The sequence below is a fragment of the Caloenas nicobarica genome, chromosome 8 (genome assembly GCF_036013445.1).
Source record: "Caloenas nicobarica isolate bCalNic1 chromosome 8, bCalNic1.hap1, whole genome shotgun sequence".
Classification (NCBI taxonomy): Eukaryota; Metazoa; Chordata; class Aves; order Columbiformes; family Columbidae; genus Caloenas; species Caloenas nicobarica.
In genome coordinates, this window is record NC_088252.1 from 12,192,284 (window position 1) to 12,208,573 (window position 16,290).

Below are 16,290 nucleotides of genomic sequence, written 5' to 3' on the forward strand. Positions count from 1 at the left end.
CTGCTTAGCCCCCTTTCAGCTTGCTCCTGACTTTGCTTTCCATGCACGTCAGTGCAGGTGAGAGTGGCTGGTACATGCACATATCTGATCATTACATGAACATCACCCAGATGTGGGAGCTGAAAAGCTCTCCTGAGTACTTGTGAGGCTTCCAGCTATTTCCTCATGGGGAAGCACTGCCAGGTCTCACAGTTTGAAGAGCTCAGTAGCAACTGCTTCCTCAACATACCCTGACTGTTACTTTTTGACAAATGATGAGATATATCCTCTGTAAACACCGAAAAGGAGGGCAAGATGCCAAGATTTATGCAAGTTGTATTCAATGCTTGTGTACTTTAGTGTCTGTAATAGGCAAATCATGTATTTATTTATATAGTTTTGTGTGCATGTGTTGGTATTGGTATTAATAATATGGCATGTCTTGTTGACATATATGTGCTTTTTCTGCATTATATTGAAATAAGTTGTTTTCCATTTGTGATCTAGGGTTCTCCAGGGCTTATGGGCTTAGTTGGACCCAAAGGTATACGAGTAAGTATTTGTATTTTAAACTAAGTTGTATGTATTAAATGTCATGTTAAATACCAGCTTGGTTCAATAATTTGTGAAAAATAACAACAAAACATCACGTATAATTTTAATGTATTTTTAAAATTTATTATACAGAGTATGCACGTGCATTATCTATTTTTCAGAACTTTTGCCTTTTTTGCTACACCTTATGTACAAGGTTCATGCTGTATGTGTTTAGTATTGGGATATGCTATGAAAAAGTCAGACTAGAATTCCATGAAGGGTTGATTTTGTCTTTTTTCTGTGAGTGAAACCAGTCTATGTTAACAGTGCATAAACTACCGTTATACTTGGTTCACAGCCAGAAGGGTTAAGGTAATAATGATCTTCTGATAGAATGATACTTGCATTCATTCTTCTTATGATCAAAAGGAAAGCTGCATCGTGAGCTTTAGCTTAATATATGTAATATTATTCCTCTATTGTTACATCATTAGGGACTCCCAGGAATACCTGGATTTTCAGGTCCCCCAGGCCTTCCAGTAAGTAAAAACAAAACTGATTTAACCATTTCTCTCTTGCTACACTCCTAAGTACATTATTATCTTCAGCCCAATGTGCTCGCTCTAGTCTCAACATCAGCATTGTCTCTGTCAAGTAGCTTGGCGATAGCAATCTTAGCATCAGCAGTTCTTACTCATTGTAATGATTTAAGAACACATTGTAATCTGTCAAGTCTTGTGAAACACTGTTCAAACATAAACTCTTTCAGTGTTGCTGTAGGGTAATGCAAATATACAAAAACAAAGCTTGTGTCAATTTTGCACTTCTTTTTAGGGTGAACCAGGAACAGTTGGTCCTCCTGGGCACCCGGGTGCTCCAGGATGCAACGGCACAAAGGTACAAACCAAGCTGAATGTTATGGAGATTGTGTTTGGCTATGCTTAGGAATCGCCAAAAATGCATTCTGAATTTTTTTCCCTGATACGACTTTGATTTTCCCTTGAAACAACTTTGATTTGTTTTGGTTTGTGACTTTATCAACTATGAAAAATGTGAATCATGAGGCCAGAGGAAGGAAAAGTGCTACCTTTTTGTGTAAGATTGATAATTAAATGATGCATGTTAATGGCCTTTGCTAAAAAGTTAAAAAAGGTAAGAATAATGTTTGATATCTTGACAGATAAAACTTTTTCATTAAATCCAGAAGACCTAATCAGTTTTGTCGAACCTGTCCTTCTGTTGAAATGGGTTATAGAAGAGACAGATAGTTAATTCATTTTATTTCACCAGTATCCAGCTTGCAGTTGACAATTCATCAGTCCTGAAAGCAATTTTTAAAAAAAGGCTTAGAGTTACACATTTATTAGTTTTACTTTGTGCAATGACTAAATGCTTCCAGCATTCTGAAAGGGGGAGTCAGAAGAATGCCTGCTACAGAAAAACATACATTTCTAGTAAAACAGTGAACTGATCTGACATAGCTAATAAAGCCTAGTGTCTCAGAAGTCAGGCTGTGCCCCTTCTAGCAAATACAGTAGTAATACAACTCACAATTTTGGTATGATAACAAAAAAACTTCTCTTGTAATCATATTTGCTAAAATCCGGCCAAATAATAAGCAGTAATATGCACTAACATTCACTCCTACTGCTTTCAGGGTGATCGAGGTTTTCCAGGTCCTCCAGGGAGAAGAGGTGCTCCAGGTGTTCCAGTACGTGTCTGTGAAATTCATGCTTGTGTGCATTTCTACTGCATAAAGCCATTCACTGAGTGTAAAGACTCACATTAGCTGATATTGACAAGAGTTGAAATATATAGGTACCCCCATTTTATTAACATGAAAACTGTGTGGTAAAGAAACCAAAGTTAAAAGTAATGCTTTATCTGCTGCATATTTGGCCTCAACTTCTTAGTTTGTGAGTGCATGGAAATTAATTGACTGCTGTTATTTCTTTAATGTCTCAAGGGATACTCATGGAAATTTACCACTCATATCTCTAAAGATGTCTAATATATATTTAATAGATTGCAGTTTCAGTTCGTGCCTAATTAAGTCAATAAGAACCAGGAATTAAATCCAGAGCTTCTAATTATAGCTGCATTGCTTTAACACTAGGATTTGGGTTTTTTTCTCTCTGTAGAAATGTGTTTTTAAAAGAAACTTCTAAACAACAAATGGAAAAAGAATGCTGTCTGTCAAGCTCCAATGGCTCCAAATCTAATAACTTATAAACATGATTTTTACTCTACCAGCTCTCCTGATTTTATGTATTTATTTATTAAGGTCAGGCTTCAAAACTGTTCCGCCTTCACTTGTAGAGTTGCAACTGTGAGACTGGACTATTTTTTAACATTATGCCATTTCTTCTTAAATTGAAGTCTGGCACAGTAAACATGTAACTGGCTGTACACTGTGTCTGTGAAAATCGATCACTTCAAGAGCACTGAGCTTGGAGAATATTTAGAATGTGTCCTTTTGCCATTGTATCTTTTACTTTTCTGTTTTAATAATACGATTGTTCTTCTCCCTAGGGTATTGCTGGCATCAAAGGAGAGAAGGTCAGTTACTAACACCATATTACGTGAAACATTTATTGGCAATCAACAGTTTGTGTGTATGTTGACTGCTGGAAAATAGTTCTTATCATCCTTATTCATGGGAAGCAGAAGGTCTACTTTCCAGAACAAGCAACCACCAGCTTTCATGCTTTGTCCATACCAGTTGCATTCACCCCAGGTTACAAAAGAATATATAACATTTTTCTTTTCCTTTAGCTACTGTTATTGCATGTAATGAATTTAACCCTTTCAAGCACACAGAGAACTAAGCCTCTCCTGCAAACAGCTTATGAATTTTTACAGAAATCTGCAGATGCACTAGAGGGTATTTTACGGGGAGAAATAGTACCAAAAAAACTGAAGGTTAGGACTGTGGGTGAGTAAAGTAGGTATGTCTGAAATGAATACTGTTCCTAACGGGGAACTGGAAAGGCTGTGTTTTGTTTAATAAAATCTTTTATAAAGGCAGAACTATCCATAATGGACAGTTGTCACCATTATGCAATTCTGATGTTGCTTCTTTCCCTACAAAGTGTATTAGAAGATTTGTTCAGCTATGGAGTTCTACAGCATAACTTTTAATCTTCCTTTTAATCTAATTGTCCAGGGGTGCCCTGCAGATGGATATACCCAAGGATATGGTGCAAAAGGTGATCCTGGATTGCCAGGAATGCCTGGACTTCAGGTAATTCAGAATTAATTCAGACCGTGATATAAATATATAGATATATAAAAAATACATATAATGTGTGTATATATTAAAATTACATTTATATATATAATTTAAATGTTTTATATATTGTATATATAGTATTTTTACAATTATTTCACTAGTTTCTGAACCACGATGACTCTAATTCATTTTGCCATCAGAAGCAATAGTGTCCATTACATGTTAGTAAAATGAGATAGGAAAGTCAGGTTGCAAACAAACAACAATGCTTTAGAAATGGAGGAAAACTGGTCATAGATTTAGGGGTTTACCCCTACATATGGAGTGGAATGGAATAGTTTGGTTAGAAGGGACCTACAACAACTATCTAGTCCAAATGCAAAAATTCACCTTGAAGTAAGACTGAACAGATTAGACCAGCTCAGCTTCTAGAGGAATACTAACAAAGGACATGATGATCCTTATTTTAAAAATTGAGGTTAATAGGAGAAGGCAGAGCAGAAACTTCTTTTAACTGTTACAATAAATGGAGGACATTGTTATAAGGAAAATACAAATTTTTAATTTTCTACTTCTTTGAGAATGAAACTTTAAAGTATAAAACTTATTGCATAGAATATTTGAAAGATTAAAGGTTTATTAGGGACAGCAGTAGGGCTATATGGGTTATGAGAATGTCTGCAGTTAAACAGGTCATATATCCTCACTTGAGGAGTTTAGTTTTAGAACAGATACGTTTTCTCATGTTTCAAAACATATGCCAACCAATGAAGTAGTGAGGAGGAATTACAATGCTATGTTTTCCTGAGGCAGGAAAAGGAAATCCAGAGGTAGTGCTGCTCCTATGTTTGTTATTCAGTTCATTGCATTTAGCATTGTGGTTAGCTCATAGTCTTGCCAGGAGATTTATTCCTTTTTCTTTTTTAATATGCAGGGTGCACCGGGTGCTCAAGGATATCCTGGGGAACATGGACCACGGGGCCCTCCAGGAGCTTCAGTGAGTATGAACTTATGTCTCACTTGTTACTTTAACCTTTGATTTTTCCCAGAAACCTATGGAATTACACAAATACAAGTACCTGACTCTCCCAGACTTGAGGTCTAGGAACATGTGTATGTGAAATCCAAATCATTTGCATATATCTGGGCTTTTTTTTCAGTTTCTTTAGGTTATTTTTATTCATGATAATTTCCGTGTTCTCAGAAGCATTCTGGTCCATGTAGGCATAAATCTTAATTTTTAATTATCCATAAATTCATTTTATTTACTAATGTATATAACTGTAAGAAAGAGAGATGTCTATGTTTGCAACTGGACGGTACAGACAATCTGTCACCCACTCACAACAAATTGCAGTTGTAAAGGTGGAAGAAAGATTGAAAATAGTGATATAACTCATGTGAAAATTGGGTACTTCAAAACACCTATATTGGTGCTGAAGATCATAATTTTTTAAACTAAAGAATTTTTTTTCGTTTTTTGTAGGGCATGCCAGGGAAAGCAGGACCTCCTGGACCTAAGGTAGTTTCAGATGGGTAATAAAAATGAAAACTTCTATTATGTGTAACATCAGTTAACTCATTTTGTAGGTGTTTTTAAAATTAAAAAAAATAACATTTGGGGATTTTTTTTTACAGGGTCTTATGGGACTGAAAGTAATAGGAACCAAAGGAAGAAAGGTAATTGTATAAAATGCTTAAAACAGTTTTTAGTCTTGTTTCTGGTTTCTGCTTTTTCTGATATACTATGGTGAAATGTTTGGGAAGTAAGTACACTGAAATAGAAATTTTCGGTATATATGTGGAAGTCTTTTACTGGAAAAAGGAAACATGGCAATTAATATCTAAAGATAAACTGTTTTCACATAAGAGCCAACAATATAAACTTCCTGATAGAAAGGTAGAAAACTAAGAGGAGCCAGTAGTTAATATTTACTAACACATAGCATTAAATTAATTTATGTATCATTTGCACAGTGTCCCTAAATGCTTATCTAAGCATATAAACATTGGTAAATATATAGCATCTGTAGACTCACAGCTTCTTATGGCCAACATCTTTTCAGTGTCAGCCTTTATGATGCTGGAAAACCTCCCAGATTTTGAAGAAAAATCGGATGATTTGTTGTCCATGTTCTTACTTTGTATCCCATATAATTGACATAAAGCTGGAAATGACTACGAATACATATACTGTCTCTCCAGACGTCAGCCTGCCATTGGAGGACCAGTGTGGTCAGCCTGAATGTCCTTACAGGACCTTTTCAAGAATTCGGGGCATCTTACAGTTGTGCGAACTGACCTGCACAGATTCAGCTGTGAACTGAAACATTACTGTCTGACAGTGGGATTGGTTTTAACTTTGTAATTACTACTGGGCATGCGCTAGAAGTTTCCTGGGAAAATTTCCTTAGATAGAATTGATTATTGGTCAGCATTAGTTCAGTTGACCATGCAGCATCTTGCTTCCTTATGAAAGAGTGATGCATTTCTTGCTGTTTTGCTGCAAGTGCACGCAAAGGCATTCCACTGGCTTAAAATCACTGAAAATTATCGATGTGTTTTGTTGACTCCCACAGGAAAGATTACATTTCGGACTTTCCCTGTTCTAAAAGATCCTTAATGAAAAAGAGTACTGTGATATTAATGGTTTTGCTTAATAACACATGAAATCTAATTTTATCTGTCAGCACTATGTTACAATCATATCCCTGTAATACACAGACTGCAGTTTTGAGGATGTCATCAAAGACGGTTCATGTGTTTTATTGATTGACAAATTGGGAGAAAAATTATAATCAAGGAGATATTTTTATTTTGTTTAGAGTTAAAATGATTGTATAATTTTTAAGCAAATAGTATTAAAAATTTAAGCTAATTCTAGATGCTTTAACAGAAATCAGCGTATTCATTTTATATTTCTCAGCTTAAGAGAAGTTGTCATAGTCGCCTGAAGTCCTCCATATGCCTTTTTCAGTGGAAGATAAATAGCAAGCAAAGAGAAACATTAACTGTATTAATGGCTAAGTGTAATAACAGACAATTTTTCATGATTTCAAAAGTATAGTGATGGTAATTTGAAACAATAAAAGCACACTGCTTGTAATTCTCTATTTTTCTTTTTTCTTTCAAGGGTGACACTGGATTAACTGGACCCCCTGGACCACCAGGGACTGTTATTGTGACATTAAGTGGACCAGACAACATGACGGTAGTAAAATTGTTAAACATCACATTCAGATAATCCATCTTACTAGGTTTTACTTTCAGAGGACATTTTCATCTTCGTTGTTCTGATAACGTTTCCTTTTACCCATCCTAACATTTTTCAGACTTGTTTAGTTAGATACTAAGCTCTTCTTAAAGTGTGTCTGTACAGCCAGCTCAGCTGAGGTCTGTGTATTCACATGCACATCTGCACAATACCAGTGGAATGCTAAATGCTTATTAGTAACCCACCTGCTTTGGATGTCTGAGTACATGAAAAGTAAATCGCTCTTAGCTTCACCAAATCAACATGGATTTTCTGAATGGCCACAGCTGTGTTGACCTCTGGGCATTATCACTGAAAACATCAGGACTCTGAGCTACTAGAGTTTCACGAAAGCTTACAACATGTTCATGTACATTTCATAGTTTTATTTTCACTTTTTTTTTTTTTTTTTTTTGACTGGAGCATGAGTAATCATGGAAAGTGTTGGGAAAACAATGAGTATTGGAGAAAGGAAATACTCTGTTTCAGCTTACTTTTTTAATGTTGCTTTGTGAATTAAAATTCTTGCATTTTGTCCTTGTGTAGAACATAAGTAGCAGTAGTTGATACACAGTTTTAAGTCTTCAGGTATTTACAGAATGAGTCTTCAACCTGTTCTTGCCTCTCTTTTCATTATTTAATTTGCATCTAATCCATGGAGTTATCAAAACTTCCTTTCCATAATGTGCTAAATTGAAAAGTGAATTTTGCACCGAGACTATATTGAGGCAGGAAGAGAGACTGCAGAAGCAGGGTTCAACTTTTAGGCACAGCAGCCCTTCCATGTTTAAATCGAATCCGGACCACTTGGAGCACTTGCCAGTCACAGCTGTGACAGTTTATCATGGGTGAATGGCCATTTTTCAGAGACATTGGGCATTAAGGTTTAAAAACCCTGCAGAACTCCTTACATAAATAGTTTGGGGCATGAGTCTAACCGAGTAATAATTAGGCAGTCCATAAACTTTGGCTTTACAGTGGCTTCAGGATATGGCCCGATACATAACAGTACTGCACAGCAGAGCAGTCTAATCTGGAGCCCACAGAGGCGAGGATTGTGTGGATAGCCACTGCATTTACGTATTGGAGGTCACTATCTCCAATGAAGCATCTAAGGTTTATTTGTTTTTCACTTGCAATTTGTTGCCGTTTCTGGGGATATTTACTCCAGTCCCTTTGCATGCAATCGCAGGTAGGTCCTTTTGAACTCACTGTGTTCAGAAATATGTGCAGAGCCAGTTTCTTTTTCAAAGATCATAGACTTTGGCAGGAGTGCTGGTATCAAGTTTCTGTTTCTTTTAGTCATGTAGGTAAAACCATCTCTGCTTGAAGAAGCTTGCTGATCACATAAGAATTTCCTAGTTGTAAAACTTGAGTGTTATGGAAGCACAGAAAAATCCAAGAGACTATGTTGTTGTTTTTTTGGTTTTTTTTTTTTCCTTCTGTGTAACAGGACTTGAAAGGAGAGAAGGGAGAAAAAGGATCAAGAGGACTCCCAGGGCCAATGGGGTTTGCAGTAAGTGACCAGAAGTAAATCCCCTAAATCCAGATGTTCAGGCAGCATCACCTGGTAAATGCTACTCTTTAGAGTCTAGCATTTACACTACTTATTCCAACCTTTAGTGAATAGATCAGAACTAGTGAATAGAATACCCATTAATAGCATTCTAAATGTGGTTTATTTTTACACTTTTTTTTAAGATAACAAAATTATAAAAGATACATTTAATTTGGAAAGTGTGAGTCTCAAAATATGTGTATGTTGAGGGTGATTTTGTTACAGGGGCCAGTTGGTGATTCTCAGAGTGAAAAGGGTGACCGAGGAGAACCTGGAGCACAGGTATGTGCAAACAATTGAATACACATATGTTAGTCCTTTTTGAAAAGCAGTTTTGCACTAGTGTTGCTCTCCAGTTTTTGTTTCAAGGCCACTCAGAGCAAATTTTCTTAGATTCAAACTCTCTTTCATCCAGTAAACCAGACTAGAGAGCTGGAAGTCAGGTCACTGCTCTCGTAGGCTCACATGCCATGAGTACATGAAGTAAAGGTCAGCTGATGGTGGATGCACTTCTATTTGTTTTGCTATAAAGGTTCTACTGTTGAAACTTAGTAAAAAATTTTTAAAAGTGCTCTTCTGAACACCTACTGGCTTTATAGTGCCAGTGTATTTGTAGAAGAGAATTTAAAATGTTGGATTTACTTAAGGCAACAGACTTAAACTAGTATGCTCAACCAGCAGGTATGTAGAGACATGAAGAAATTTTTCAAAAGAGAGTTATTTTTTTAACAGGATAATATGTTACATAATTTAATGACTGCATGAGAAAAAAATGTATGTTGATATATATACAATTTTGAAATATAATTTGCTTAAGTTTATCTACGTTTTCAAGAGAATTAAATAGAAAGGTGCAACGTTGCATTCAAATGGCTTTCAAACTTTCAGATAAGAACTACTCAATGAAAGCTGCAGGATCTTGGTAGCTAAAACTACATGAATTCGTAACAGTTTACAAATATGTAATCAGGTGAGAACCCTAAAATATCCAAACAAATCAAAATGTTTTATGGCATTTTCTGAACAAAACATTTTGATTCCAAATACATTTTGGAAGCAATATTAAGAAAGATAATCTTCAAATAAAGTATTTCATTCGGTCCAAACATATATATTTTGAAACTTTCCCCAGACTTCTGTGATCACAATAAGTTTTCTTCCACAAGGAAAGGTGACAAGACAAGACCAGCTCTACCCGTAGACTGCTATTCCTTCAGTTGTATGGTGCTATAATGATGATCATACTATACAGCAACTCGATTGTTATTTTTATTATTTCAATATATTATGAAAATTTTAATTTGTTCGAGTTACCAGTGTAAAGTACTAAAAGTTCTTGCTATCCAATGTGTGTTATTCTTCCTTCATCTTGTGTGTTTCTTCCATATTACGTCTTCTGTTTGCAAACGCTCTGTCCTGTCATGCAGCGTTTTTTAGACCTCTTCTTAATTCACCTCTCCCTTTCTTCTTTGTGGAGAAAGTAGTAGAGCACCCTTGCTAAGTTTCATTGATTTATTCAGTGCAAAACACATTTCTAAACCGTACTTTCTCCCCTGTTATTCTGAGGTCATAATCTTCCGCCCCCTTTTATCTTATCACTACCTTCCTGCTGTGGATTTTAACGAACCAGGTTTTCCTCATTTCTGCTTTCAAGGTAGCAAGTAAGGTATTCCTATTCAGAATGATGGTTTCATTTTCTTCTGTTTCTCTCCCCATTTTTTCCCCCTTCTCTCCCTTCCCTTTGTCTTCTTTTTCTGTTGTTGTTATGAATTGCTTAACAGCAGATACCCCCGGCACGCTCCCTCCTTCTGTTTACACTTGTCCATCTACTGCCCTAATTGCAGTACCTTTGATGTGCTCTCCCTCTTCTTATTCATTAAATAATTTGTCTTCAAGTCATCTCTTAACCCCATTTCCTGTAAGAGAAAAGTTTCCTTTCAGTATCTTCCCCTGCTCACCATTGGAAGGGCTGCTGTATTTTTTTAACATTTGTCTTGCTTCTGCAAGGACCCGATTTTGCACCAGGCTTTCTGCACTTGCCCGCCTCTTTGTGCAGGTGAAGTGTCTGCTTCAACTAATGCTAATGGAGGAATGTCCAGGGAATATCTTGCTCCCTGTTTTGTGGAGTTTTATGAACATTAGTTATGATTAGAAATAACGAACATTTTAAAAATAACCTTAATGGCTTTTCAGAATTTATAAAGAGATAAAATACAGTTGTATGTACAGCATTTAGTTGTTTTGTTCTTTGAATTAAATGACCTCTCTTTTGATCTTCTTAACTATTTTATTTTATGCTTTTCCTTTATAGGGCAAACCTGGAAAAGAAGGTGCCCCAGGCCGACCTGGCTTACCGGTAATGAAGGAAGCCTTTTAAATGTTTTCTAAGTAACAGTCATCTGTTTATCACGGTCATATCTTCCTGTCACAGCTTTATCCTGCTGCAGAATATCTTTCAAAATGCTGATTTAAATACACCATGAAACGTTTCCTTTCATGTAGCTGGCCTTGGGACATGTCATGTCCTCAGATTTATGCAGGGGAGAGAAGCTCAGTTCATAGATATTGTCTCTCCTGTGTAAAACGGGAAGACCTGTTGCTTGCTGCTGACTATCAAATGACTTTGAAACAGAGTCAAAATTATGCAAAATAAACTCTACTGAGTTTTAAGTCTGGTTAACCACATTGAAATTTTTGCAAAAGAGTATGCCTTCACTTCAGCATAAATCAAGAAGCAAAATGAATAATTTTTAATTGCTAGAATTAAGGACATCCTTTTACAAATAAAAGTTATTGTCAAGGTCACAGCTGCCTTGGCCTGAAACAAGATGACTGATAGATATTAAAACTGTCATATTGTCATCATGTGATTCTTAAAATATGCCATTTTATAACCAATATGATCTTGTTTGTGTACTAGTTTAAAAGCTAAAGTTGTTCAAATGTATTTGGAATATTGTATTCACTTGGTTAAATACCAATTCTTTTGTATTTACTTCAGTTCCACTTTAACATCATCATTAGCAGTCACAGTGACCTTACAAATATCTTATCAAAATTCTTATTGTTAGAATAGCCCATTTTGCATATATCTTTCTAAAACATCATCTTCATCCTGCCAAAATGACCTTCGCAGACAGTCTAAACACATTGCAGTCTAACAAAGTATGTGAAATGACAGACCACAAAGCTCTACTGCCTCAGTAACAGAAAAACCACTTTAAGTCGTGACAAAGATATGTCATTGCTCTCTTGCCATTTCAACTTTACCAACTAGCAGTGCGTTCAACTGCAGAGCCTCTGAGAAGTCCCTTGTCCTTGCATGTACACATTTGCAGAAAGCCTTAGCAGCAGTCTGCACTGTTTTCCCTCTTGGTCCTGCTGACACCTCTTCAGATCAGCACCACCATGCAGACTGACCAAGTTCTGGAACAGGAAGTTGCTGTAGGTGAGAGTCTCATATTGTGGTCAATTGCTCCCCTTTCAGAAACGGTAGTTTGTAGAGGGAGAACAAACCACGGTCTCCTACACTTGAGCTATCCGGAGCAGCTCCACCTTGGGACTGGTGAAGTGGGCCATTATAAAGGCAGATTGCGGATGAGAGACCTGCAGTATTTCCCACAGATGTGGAACTGTACCCCAGACAGAGTCTTCCCCTGAGCAAATCACATTCACCTTGTCATTGCCATGAAAAATTAAAGCTTTCCATTTTACATCTTACTGATGACAGTGCTAAGAGATTAATCCTCATAAAATTGTGTACTGTGACCTGCAGGGACCAAAGGGCGAACAGGGCAAACCAGGACTGGCTGGCAGTCAAGGAGCTAAGGTATCGTCTAATGGTTTTGTTGTTGCTCATGAGGATGAGAATAAGGCATGTTTTGGGGTTAATATATTGTTTTATTTATCACTGTGTATACAATATGTTTACCTAAAAGATGACAAGTAATGATACCGTGGAATAGGGAGTGGATCAGTGGAAATAGATCACGTGTTTGAACTGGTGTCCCTGCTGACGTGTTCCTGTAGTTTTTGATGTACACGGCTGAATAGTTGTGTAAAGAACAGAGGTGGGGGTGGTGAAGGACTGGTCAGGAGCAGAAGTTCTTCTTTAATGTTATGAGCAATGTACTGAAGTAACAGTGGGTACAAAATGTCCTGTCATGTATTTTTTTTAATAACCAAATTCATCTCTGTCCTCTCATGAAGGGGATGAAAGGAAAAGCTGGTCCACCTGGAGCTTGTGGTCGAGTAAGTGTAAATTATCTTCATCATATCATTTTTCTAAACCATTAGAATAAGAATAAGCCAGACTGACTGTAGGAGGCAATAACGGATGTCCTGTGATGCCCTAATCAAGGCGTGGGTTTCTCAAAGTACTGGTGTTGCTGGGAGTTTCAAAGGTGGCATCTTCCTTCACATAGAGGTGGGTGCATGATCAGGGCCTGGTTAGACCTCACTCAGTTGCAGCAATTTTGGCAGGAGATTGGACTGTCACAGAACAGTTACAAAAATTCACAGGAGTTAATTTTTAAACCAAGCTCTAATTGGTTCCAGAACAGGTGGTGTTAATTTTAAAATCCTAAGAAGAGTTTTTAAAGAAAGCAAGAAATGCTGAGTAGTTTCCCTGTCTAGTCATGCTGTGTCACTAGTGGTTTTCTTGAAGGCCTCGCATGCACCTAATGGAGGACTTCTGCCCAAATTGTTCAAAAGAAATAACTTTGTAAAAAGCTAAATCCTTTGTGATAGAGAGAGTATTAAAAAAACACTGTGTTACAAAAAATCAGTAGGAGAAAAGTAAAAATTTTGAATTTTAATATTAAGCAGTTTTTTATTTCTTTTCAAATTGGTGCATTTACATTTCAATGTGATGTTTATATATCACGGCACAGTGCTTATTATAATACCAATTTGCAAATAATGGTGCCTATGTGAAATAATCCAGAAAAGAGCAAAACTGCATTTTGATTTTGCCTGTCATTTGTAGAAATCTGAAACACCATCATATTAAACTTTAATAAATTAAGTATTAATTTTTGTAGGAATGACTTTTTAGTGCAGATGTGATTTAAGTATTTGATTTTTGTCTGTTTTCTTGCATGATGTAGTAGTAGTCTAGGTATAGCTGATGCTGCTTTAAGCCAGTGGCATAGACAAAGTGATTCCTAGAGGTTTCTTTCTATAATATTTTCTATTTCATGCTGTTGTAATGTTCGTGATTGGGTCTCCAACTTATACCTTGCCTGTATAACTGCATCTGCAGGCAGAGGAGTTTTCTGAGAGTTGAGGAACTGGACTGAAATCCCAGCCCCATCTGTTTGTACAGGTCTCTTGGCATTGTCTCTGTATAGCAGTTATGATTTAATTTCTGGCTCCTTGGAATTACCATGTGATTAGAAAGGTCTCATGGTGTCACAACATCGAAATGATGAATGAGATCATAACATTGTTCTAACCAAATATTCAGTATGAGGCACTGTGCTTCTCTCTTCACTTACTATTCTTTCTTTTCTTACCATCCTTCTCTTAAGACAGAGTATTACGATAAAGTGGTTGGTGACAAAGGAGATGAAGGACCCCCCGGACCTCCAGGACCAAAAGGTCAACGTGGCATGCCTGGTGAGTGGGACATGAAAACCGGAATCTTTTAGCAAGAGCTGTCCACTCAAAGGGCCTGTTGCAGGCAGGATTTTGAGCACCCACCAACCTGCTTCTGCCTCCACAAGAGTATTTCCAAATTACTCCCATCAAATTGCAGAATTGAAATGTATCCCGAGACTTTGATTTATGGCCATATTTCCTTTTAAAAATAATGAAGCTGCTATACTTCTTTGTGACGAAAATTGAGTTGAACACCTAAGCTCGCTGACATCCTGTCTCATGACCTTAGTGGTCTCCTGCATCAGCACGTTATTTGTATATGCCATAAACAAACAATCAGGGCTGTAAGTCTCCTGTTAAAAGTCATGGAATTTTTTCTCTGTCTCTCTTTTTTTGTAGCTTTCATAGTTTGTCGTATTTTTATTGCCTATCATTCCAAAATAATATCTGCAAGTTTTTATTTTATGTTGGCCATGCTTTAAAATTAAAATGTACTGATTTATTATTTGATCTGTCTCACAACATAACAAGGATTTGTGGGCTAAGCTCCGAGGCAGCATCTTGTAGGGTATATGTCATACTGATCCAGCAAGTCCTTGCCCTCTACGTTTTTACGAATATTTATGTATGCAAGTGACTGTGTTGCATTCAGTGAATAGTCTTTGTTACTGTAAATCTACTTACATACTTCCAAGGGATGGCAACGGGAAAGTTGAGCCTTGCAAAATAATAATGCACTGTTCAGAGAGGGTGTATTTACTAGAGCAAATAATAATGGCAAAAAGAAGCAAGTTTGCAGACCTGTAAGTCTTTCTCAAGTAATCAAGTGCATCCCCAGCTAAGATAAATGCGGTGGATCCTATTCCTACCTGTTGTTAACATCCATATCTCACCAATTTTCAGTGAGAATTGTCAGAATGCAACAGTTACCTCGGTAGTAGATTCCTACTCAGGCAAAACCAAATTCTTAAAATGCTTAAAATGCAGAAGCCCAAAGGTTGCAGTCAGTATGAATGAGTATTGACTTTGCAGAGTATACAGTGGTTTAACTCAAGTTCTCAATACATTGCTTTTGCAGGGCCACAGGGTCCTCCTGGAGGTGCTGGTAGACCAGGTACATGTAATGGTACAGTACGAACAATAAAATGCATTGCTCTTCCTGCCTGTTACACTGAATCAGCTTTGTGGAATCTTAACCTCAGATGATTTTAAACATGTCTCTAAGTGGTAAAAAATTGTGACCGAAAAACATTGATGGACAAGTTATTTAAAGAGATGTTAAAGATAATTTTTAAATGTGTTTACGTTGTCATTGTGATTATTTAATATAATAAAAGGTAAAGATTTGTGGGATGAAATCAGTATGTTTGTCTCTCACTCATCCTATTGAGTACTTACTTTGCTTCGAAGTTCTATTTCTTCTCTGACTTCATTTTTGTATTTTTACCTCTTTGGTTAGGTGTGTCAAGACCTGGTCTGAGAGGTCCCCCAGGATTTCCTGGGCTAAAAGGAACAAAAGGAGAGAAAGGACAAATGGGCTTGTGTATTGTAGGCCCACCAGGACTACCTGGTATTATTGGCAGACCTGGTTCTGTTGGATTGCCGGGTCCTCCGGGAGAACCAGGTGACATTTCAGTATTGTATCTATAATGAACAAGAAAAATCCAGAGTCATCTCAATATCTAATGTATGAAATTATATAAATACATTACTTACAAAGTATATTTTGAGTAATATTGTTGAATTTATATTTATAAATTTTGGTTTAGGATATTCATGAAGCAAAGGTCTGTGCTCCATTACTAATGAGATTCTGTGGAGAAGATACCATAACTTACCAGTGTAAAGATTTTTCGCCTTTTTGTATAACTGTGACTATAAAAATCTGCTACATGAAATGAGGAAAGACAAATGAGAGAAAATCTGTTCTTAAAAATAATTCTTCCAAAAGTTGTAGTGAATCTGCAAAACTAAATTCAGAAGAGGCTAATCGGAAAGCCAGAGAAATGACTTGGATGTGTCCAGAGGTCTTTGTGGGCCTTGGAGTATGTTTGAATTTCTACCAGGATGAAAATAAAACAGTAGCAGTTTATAAAACTTCTCGAAAAGGTATTAACTAGGAATACCTCT

The 16,290-nt window shown here is 36.7% G+C and overlaps 1 protein-coding gene across 1 annotated transcript in view; it reads left to right on the forward strand.

Annotated features, from left to right (window-relative positions):
* COL4A3 (collagen type IV alpha 3 chain) overlaps positions 1 to 16,290 on the forward strand; it is a 62,444-nt gene that overhangs the window by 18,074 nt on the left and 28,080 nt on the right. Inside the window, exons 5-22 of the mRNA XM_065640222.1 lie at positions 487 to 531; positions 1,011 to 1,055; positions 1,351 to 1,413; positions 2,174 to 2,227; positions 3,049 to 3,075; positions 3,683 to 3,760; positions 4,683 to 4,745; positions 5,235 to 5,270; positions 5,387 to 5,428; positions 6,882 to 6,959; positions 8,455 to 8,517; positions 8,785 to 8,841; positions 10,871 to 10,915; positions 12,335 to 12,388; positions 12,769 to 12,810; positions 14,091 to 14,178; positions 15,239 to 15,274; positions 15,620 to 15,784. Of these exons, the coding sequence (XP_065496294.1) occupies positions 487 to 531; positions 1,011 to 1,055; positions 1,351 to 1,413; positions 2,174 to 2,227; positions 3,049 to 3,075; positions 3,683 to 3,760; positions 4,683 to 4,745; positions 5,235 to 5,270; positions 5,387 to 5,428; positions 6,882 to 6,959; positions 8,455 to 8,517; positions 8,785 to 8,841; positions 10,871 to 10,915; positions 12,335 to 12,388; positions 12,769 to 12,810; positions 14,091 to 14,178; positions 15,239 to 15,274; positions 15,620 to 15,784 (1,081 nt within the window). The remainder of the gene's footprint in view (positions 1 to 486; positions 532 to 1,010; positions 1,056 to 1,350; positions 1,414 to 2,173; positions 2,228 to 3,048; positions 3,076 to 3,682; positions 3,761 to 4,682; positions 4,746 to 5,234; positions 5,271 to 5,386; positions 5,429 to 6,881; positions 6,960 to 8,454; positions 8,518 to 8,784; positions 8,842 to 10,870; positions 10,916 to 12,334; positions 12,389 to 12,768; positions 12,811 to 14,090; positions 14,179 to 15,238; positions 15,275 to 15,619; positions 15,785 to 16,290) is intronic.